The 9,156-nt window shown below is 33.4% G+C and overlaps 1 protein-coding gene across 1 annotated transcript in view; it reads right to left on the reverse strand.

The window, feature by feature from the left end:
* The window catches only part of LOC126889359 (uncharacterized), a 64,291-nt gene extending 62,220 nt beyond the window's left edge, over positions 1-2,071 (reverse strand). Inside the window, exon 1 of the mRNA XM_050657605.1 lies at positions 1,526-2,071. Coding sequence (XP_050513562.1) covers positions 1,526-2,024 — 499 coding nt within the window. The 5' untranslated portion in view covers positions 2,025-2,071. The remainder of the gene's footprint in view (positions 1-1,525) is intronic.
* Positions 2,072-9,156: the final 7,085 nt, after the last annotated feature.

A 9,156-nucleotide genomic window follows, 5' to 3' on the forward strand; every position in this document is an offset into this window, starting at 1 on the left:
CGGGTCTGAGCAATTTTCAAAAAAAAAATTAGTATTTGTGATATTGAATTTATTCCAAATTACAGACTCTCTCTGTATATAGTCTTAGAAATATTGACGAAAAACGTAAAAAAACTACTAATTTGCCGACTTTTCCCCCATCTCCCCCCCCCCCCCCCCAATCCGGACGCTTAAAATGGTGTACTTTTTACTGAAGGATAGAAGAATATGTGGACCATATAGAACAATTTGGTGTTGGAAGAAAACTATCACATTGAATATCTGAGTTATGCCTTTTTTGGACCAATTATACTATACCTCCTTCTGTAACTTTGGAAATGGTCATTTTAGAAGGCTCATGCATAGGACCTTTTTTATTTAAAATTTAATGTAGAACATTTTTGTATAGAAGGCTGTTTATGCTAAACCGCATAGTTTTGGAAATATTGATGAAAAACGAAAAAACTACGAATTTACCGATCCCCCCCCCCAAACCTGACGCTCAAAATGGTGTGGCTTTTTGTGGACGAATAGAACAATTTGGTGTTGGAAGATAACTTTAACTTTGGGTGTCTGGGATTGGGACTAGTTATACCATACTAATAAGCGAACACAACAGAAGTTGCTCGCACGGGAAATGGACTTCTGGTGAAGATCGCCCTGCATGTTGGTGTGGCCATGTAAAGAGACTGTAGGAACGTCGACTCCCAAAGCTGATAATGGAATGGCAACGAATAAAAGAATGTGTGTGTACTTTGTACGCACGTAAGAAGTTATATTGCTATTATTATGATTTCAACGAAATTAATATACTTAACAGGTTATTTGTATTTTATTTAAATATTAAACTAACTTTCTTACCTACCACTTTTAAAAATTTTTACCGATACCAAAAATTAAAAAAAAAATATGAATCGTCCGGGATTTGAACCCGGGACCTCTCGATCTCCGATCACACGCTCTAACACTGAGCTATATTCCCTTTACTTTGACAGGTTACAAGATTTCTCATACATACTGACAAATTTAATAGACCAAGTGAATTATACAAAAATACTTTAAATATATTTACTATTATTATAAAATATCTTATTCCCGAGGAAGACAAATCAAAAGACACAAAAATTATAATAAATAATAGATTATTTACTAACAACACTAATATATCCTTTTAATGACTTATTTGCGCTGACAGCGCTGATGCATACTTATCTTGAAAGATCATCAACGAACTACATACTGTCTGTGTGCGCATGCGCCCGGCATTATAAAATTTCACTCTTGATCGTAAAGAAGTATAACTTCAAAAAGGGGCAGGCCCAAAACTACCTAAATAAGTGGAATCCAGAAAATCTGAGAGATATCTACGACCAGGAGATTGGACAGATCGACGTGGCTTGAAAATAGGAACCGGAATGCGCAGGGCGCTATAAACCGGTATTATATAATATAAGTACCAAATACAGTAGTAAAAGATCTACAGTTGTCAAAAATCCTGATTCAAAAGAATAAGAAATCAGCCTTAGATATCTAAGTTATACGATACCTGCTTCATGAAATCTTTCAGCGGTCTTAAGTGATTGCGATAAAATTCCAAGTTGCTCTTTTGCAAACTTTATTTGTGGCAGTACGAAAGTAGTACTTCCCGGTCCGGAGAGTTTTCTCATGTTTTCCTGATAGTCGATTAATTCTTTGATATAGGAAGAAGCGCTTATAAATCCGCTTTCTTTTAAGTTTATGATAAGAGCCTCATGCAACGGTAACCTAAATTCGCGGATTTCCGCCATGCAGTATTTGGGTAAAGCATTTCTCATATGCTGTACTATTGCAACGGTGTCTTTTCTTTGTAAGCGTTCCCTTTTCACATCACTTATTTCTGTTTCATCATGAATATATTTTTTGTCGATTGACAAATATTTGGACTTTATCCTTTCTCTTTCTCCCGGCTCAATAGGTACTTCTGGAGAGCTTTCTGACGCGTTGACAGGCTCCTCTACTGTGATTAAATGTTCCGAATGGATAAGGTCTTCAATGTGGAAACTCATGTTAAATGTTGGTATAATAAATTTATTATAAAACTTAAACTGTTATTTTTAGACAGATACCTGACAGATCTTTTTAGATTATTTATGTCGATGTTTTGTTTGTGACAGGATATAGTCCAGTCGGGTTAGACAAATAACAGGCCTAACCTTGCATTAGGAGCTGCCCCAAATTTTATTTTTCTAATCTTTAGGGAGGGTCAATTTTAGTATAAATTTAAAATCTCGACTGAATTCCACCGTTGCGTTAGTCGCCATCTTGATTTTAAACGAGAATAGTTTTTGCTCAATATCTCCGCCATTTTCAATTTTTTGACAAAAAGTGTAGAAACTGAAATTGTTGAAAATGTGATTTTCTATAATTTCATTAATTATAATTTTTTTTGTGCGGTCGATATTTTCCGAGTTATGAGGGGAAAATAGTGAGAGTTGGAGCATAATTATTGAATTATTGAATTATCTCGTTTATTATTAGCTTTACAACAAATATGTACCCATACAAAAATGAAGAGAATTACATTCTACACAATTTTGATCTCTTTCATTTTTTTGCTAAAATTAATATTTAAGGTAGTACGTATGCGGTAATGGCGCGAGCATAAGACCGGATTCATTTTATAGCAATTGTTTTTGTTCAATATCTACGCCATTTTCAACTAAAATTGTTCAAAATAAAATTTCCTACAATTTCTTTTTAACAATTTTTTTCATGCGGTTGATATTTTCCGAGTTACATGGGAAAATAGTAAAAAGTGGTGGGGGAAGCATAATTATTGAATTGAATTTTGTTTCCGAGCTGTCCCAAATTTTATAATTCTATCCTTTAGCAGAGATCAATAGTAGTGTAAATTTAAAATCTCGACTGAATTCCGCGGTTGCATTAGCCGCCATATTAATTTTAAATGAGAACTGTTGTTGCTTAATATCTCCGCCATTTTCAAATTTTCAACCTAAATGGTGGGAAAGAAAATTGTTGGAAATGCAATTTCCTACAATTTCTTTGGCACAATTTTTTTATACGATCAATATTTCCCGAGTAAAGGTGGAAAGTAATGTAAGCGGAGGGGAAGCATAATTATTGAATTGTCTCATTTATTATTAAATTTACGACATAATTGTACATAAACAAAAATAAAGAGAATTATATTTTATACAATTTTTGAAACTTCCAATGAAACATCAACCAAACTAAGTATATAAAAGACATAAAAAGACATTATATGCATTAAGTTCACTTAATTTTATTAACTAGCGGGTTTGATTGGTTGAATTTGTCTGTCGATATTTTAAGTTTTATGTCAGCTAATATATCGTGATGTTTCAACAATTTTTTTAAATTTTGGACCCTGTTTGGGGGGATTTTCCCATTTCCCCCCTTGTAGACCCGCCACTGGTTCTCTCGAAAAATTGTAGTAAATCGTAATTGCAACAATTTCAGTTCTTACACTTTTTGTCGAAAAGTTGAAAATGGCGGAGATATTGAACAAAAACAATTGCTACAAAATCAATCAGGTCTTACGCTCGCACTTTTACCACATACGTACTACCTTAAATATTGATTTTATCAAAAAAATATACGGCACCAAAATTATACAAAATTTAATTCTCTTCATTTTTGTATAGGCATATATTTGTTGTAAAACTAATAATAAACGAGATAATTCAATAATTCAATAATTATGCTACAACTGTCACTATTTTCCCCTCATAACTCGGAAAATATCGACCGAACGAAAAAAATTATAATAAATGAAACTATAGAAAATCGCATTTTAAACAATTTCAGTTTCTCCACTTTTTGTCAAAAAACTTAAAATGGCGGAGATATTGAGCAAAAACGGTTCTCGTTTTAAATCAAGATGGCGGCTAACGCAACGGCGGAATTCAGTCGAGATTTTAAATTTATACTAATATTGACCCTCCCTAAAGATTAGAAAAACAAAATTTGGGGCAGCTCCTAATGCAAGGTCAAATGCTATCCCGACTGGGCTAATATTTAATATTTTTTAATATTTTAATATATGTTTTCAAATTTTTAACAGTCTGTGGAATTAGTATTTCTCAATATTGTCTTATAGTTCTGTCTTTCTAGAGCATCAAGTTACACAGGGCAATTTTATTGTATTTTAATTTTAATATCTAAAACTTGATAATACTAAACATAAATTGCTGTAAATAAATATTAGAAAAATAATTTCAGTGTTTTCGATCGAAGTCTCTTAAAAAATGTGGGTATAAAACATTTCTATTGATGGATTATTAAGAACGGAGTATTTAGTCATTTTTGCTAAACTGTTGAATTTTAAAAGAACACTACATTTTTAGTTACTGTACATTATGTTTGTCATTGACATAAAAGTCCTATACGCTCTGAGCTTCGCTGGTGGCACTCCTAGCGGATTACTAATTCAACTTTCACCGGTAATTTTTAAATTTATTATTTAATTGTTATCGATTATAAATAAATTAATCGATTATTTTAAGATTTTGCTAATCATTTTGACGTTCTATTGATAAAATATGAATTTCTTACTTCGGTTACTTTCACAATTATCGTGTAGATGGCGCTAAGATTTTTAGATTAAATTATAATTACATACTACGGAACATTAAAAAAAACTTAAATTCAGTATTTAAAACGTAACCCAAATAGCAAAAGTACATCCCTGGGACGTACCTGGGATGTACCACTAGGACATTCGTACCTCCTGAGGACGTACGTTTCAGGTCCTGGGAAATCCTCGATACGTACCGAGAATGTCCGATGGGGGATCTCCTGGGGACGTCCGACTAAAACTTCCTCGGGACGGTCGTCCAAAACCTCCTTGGAACCTCCGACCAAACCTTTTTAGGGCATTATGTAAAATGTTTTCAGAAATTTTAAACATGGCGTTTAATTACTATTAAACAATGTTAAAAAATTCTAAAATTATTTTATATAAATTTACTCATAATTTTTAAAGATGAAATCTGCATTTAAAATGAAAATCACATACCTATTTCTGTATATCAAACAATTTTTTATTAAAATTTAACAAACAATAAGACGTCTTTTTATGTTCCTTCTCCTCCAAATTTTGATAATTCTTTTACCTACAATCGTAGATAAAGGAATATACCTAAGTACCTACCTTATATAAAAACACTTATGCCATGATTAAAATCGGGTTTTTGCTGAAGTATTGCATCTAGTTGTACAAATTGTTCCTCTGTCTCTGTTTGCATTAGAAAGTTGTTAATGAATAGAACCTAACATTTCCTTCTATAACGGTTAATCTAATCCCTATCTTATGATTGGCCAGGCAGGGTTCTAGCTTGACATAATTTGACACCGTTGCCGTATCCTCAATTTTTTTCACAAACATAACCACGTCACATAAAGTTACTTTTAAAAATAGCTGCTTCAATAGTTTTGAAGCACCAAAAAAATAAAGTTTGGAAAAGTAAATAGTACAATATCAGTGTAAATACCTACTAGATAGAAAAAACTCAAAAAGAGGCATTTTCATTCCAGAGGGAAGTTCATTAAAATTGTTACAAAAAAAGATAAATAAAGATCAACTATATAAATGTTTTTAAATCGAAAGAGAATTTAAATTCTTTTTATTAATGATTACTATTAAGACATTAATTAAAATTTAAATTATTCAGTAGATTATATTCAAAGTTAACCAGCACTGTTATAAAAAGGGAGATCAACTGATAAATGAAGATAAACTGTATAAGTTTTGTTTAGATTATAAATCTATCTCTATATATTAATCTTAATATTTTTGTATATTATACCATTGATTGGAATTATACAAGAATCAAACAGTTAAAGTATGGCAACACTGCAAATGGCAAATAACTGAAGGTTATTAGATCCATTCCTGAACTGGTCTGGATTCATAATTCCTAGGGACGTCCGTAATCGTACTTCCTGGGGACGTCCGATTATGGTCCCATTACATTCTGACTTAGCGGAGCCTGAAACAGACGTCCTGGGGACGTCCGTAACCGTACTTCCTGGGGACGTCTGGATTTGTAATTCCTGGGAACGTCCGATTGAGGTCCCCGTACATTCGGACTTAATTGGGACCTGAAACGGACGTCCTCGGGATGTCATGTGCTATCTGGGAAGTATATTTAAGGTAAAAATATATACCACAGCTTTGACCAACCAATATTTTTTATAATTAATGTTTTTAATTTTAATTTTAAATTTGTAAAATTTAAAATTGGAATGCGAAACACACACATTGGGGCTCAAGACTCATAACAACAAAGGGTCGTAACCTTTTAAAAGCAATGACCGACAACAACTACGATTGCCACACCAACGGAATCCCTACTTACTGGCCAAGTGACCCCAGAAAACTTCCAGATTCTAGACTTTTACACAAGCAAAGGAGAATCCAGAAACAACTGTCTAATAGAATCAAGCTATGACCTCTCATCTGATCATACACCAGTTATTATGAACAAGAGTACCACAGTTATAACCAACACACCCCCTCCTCGACTAGCGTCAAAAAACACCAACTGGGCAGATTTTCAATACTACCTAGAAGAAAACATTAATCTTAATTTGCGAATCAAATCTCCACACGAGATAGATACAGCAGCTCAATATTTCACCACCCTTGTGCAAGAAGTGGCATGGCAATCTACACCACGAACTGAACGCAGACCGACACATACAACAAATGTTCCCCTACACACTCGGCAACTCATTGCTGAAAAACGTCGGGCGAGAAGAAACTGGCAAAGATCTAGAAACAACATAGATCAACATATATACAATAGACTACGTAGACAACTTGGAGTAGCCATCAAAGCTGCAAACAACGAAACCTTCGAATATTACATTACAAACCTTACAGCAAATGGCGAATGGGCTCGTTCCAACAAATAAAAAGCGGATGTCTTTGCTGAACATCTTACGAGTGTATTTCAAACCGAGCCACCAGACCTTGATGAAGAAGTGGAAGAACTAATTAGCGCAGCATGTCAAATGTCCCTTCCAATCAAAAGTTTTACTCCTATAGAAGTCAAGAAAGAAATAATCAAACTCAACTCACGAAAAGCTCCAGGTTATGACTTAATCTCGGCACAAGTACTAAAACAACTTCCTCGTAAGGCCATTATTATGCTAACAGTAATATTTAGTCGCATGCTAAGTTTATCATACTTTCCAAAAATATGGAAATTTGCAGAAATTATAATGATCCTTAAGCCAGGAAAAGCTCCCAATGAAGTAACATCTTATCGACCCATCAGCCTACTCCCAATCGTTAGCAAAGTTTTTGAAAGATTGCTGCTACAAAGAATATACGCAGATCATGAATTCCTAACATTACTACCAGAACATCAGTTTGGTTTTCGGGAAAATCACTCTACTACACAACAAGTTCATCGAATTGTAAATGAAATATCAAAAACTCTCGAAGAAAAGAAATACTGCAACGCTGTATTCCTAGATATCTCACAAGCGTTTGACAAAGTTTGGCACAGAGGACTGCTTTACAAAGTAAAATTAACACTATCTAGTAACTATTTCCTCCTAATCAAATCCTACATATCAAATAGATATTTCTCAGTAAAATTCAAAGACCACAAATCCAGCCTCTGTCCTATTAACTCTGGAGTTCCGCAAGGTGGTGTTCTCGGACCTCTGCTTTTCTCACTCTACACAGCCGATATACCAGAGTCTTCTAATACTACGATCGCTTCGTTTTCTGATGATGTAGCAATACTAGCAGTAAATGAAGATCACATATAAGCCTCACAAGACATGCAACACCATCTGGACATACTCAGTGAATGATACACAAAATGGCGAACTAAAGTAAATAAAACAAAATCATCTCAAATAACGTTTACAAACCGCCACAACACATGCCCACCTGTAAGAATAGAAAATGTACGAATACCAACAGTAACAGAAGCTAAATACCTTGGCCTCCATCTTGACCAACGCCTTACTTGGAAAAAACATATACAGACTAAAAGAAGACAACTAGACTGAAATTTCGGCAAATGTATTGGCTCCTTGGACGCAGATCAAAACTCAACATCGAAAACAAAATTCTTCTGTATAAAGCAATAATCATACCTATTTGGTACTACGGACTACACCTCTGGGGCTGTGCAAAGTCAACATCACTGAATATCATTCAAAGATTTCAGTCGAAAGTTCTAAGATCAATAGTGGATGCACCCTGGTATGTAACTAATCAAACACTTTACGAAGACTTATATATACCTTTCATTAGAGAAGAAATCCATCCCAGGCAACCAAATAACGTTTATAAAACGTTGAAAAAACGTCATAATTATCACCAAACGACGTCAGCTTATCACGTTTTTTCGACGTCGAAAATCACGTGAATATGTCCCACCATAAGTCACGTCATTTTTATCACGTTTTAAATACGTGATATAAAAACGTAGTTTTTACGTCGATTTTGCGTCGTTTTTTAGATTTAATTTTCATTTTATGGTTTTAGAAATACACAATAATTGAATGGGTCCACCACATGGTTTGTTTTTGAGAAGTCAAAGAAAAAGTTTTATATTGTGATAATGGTGAATTTATACATTTTAAAGGTGAGTAATACAGTTTGTATTTTGTATTTAAAAACTGTATTACTAACCCTTAAAATGTATAAACTCACCATCATCAAAATATTAAAACTTTTTCTTTGACTTCTCAAAAATAAACCATGTGGCGTTTACAACATTATTCGGCAGGCCCATTCAATTATTCGTATGGGCATTGTTAGTATTGCAATTTTTCCATTTAAGTAAAACCAAATGGAAGGCTTGTTAAAATGCATAGAATTACAATATCCTCAATGCAACATATATAACATACATAGAATTTTCACTTTTTATATTATAAGTATTTACTGTGTCAAAAGTGAAACAACATATAAACTAATAAATCATTTATTAACAAATTAAACATTTAAGTCACAATGTAATAACAAACTTAAGTTTAAACCATTTAAGTTATATAATATATATAATTATTATAATTATACCACACACTTTAAAGGTGCGATTCCGACAACGACTGCAGATGGCAGTTACAGTTGTCACCATGACAGACGTCATTATTTTGCACTAATAATTTGCATAATTATTAGCA

Source organism: Diabrotica virgifera, chromosome 8 (genome assembly GCF_917563875.1).
Source record: "Diabrotica virgifera virgifera chromosome 8, PGI_DIABVI_V3a".
Taxonomy (NCBI): domain Eukaryota; kingdom Metazoa; phylum Arthropoda; class Insecta; order Coleoptera; family Chrysomelidae; genus Diabrotica; species Diabrotica virgifera.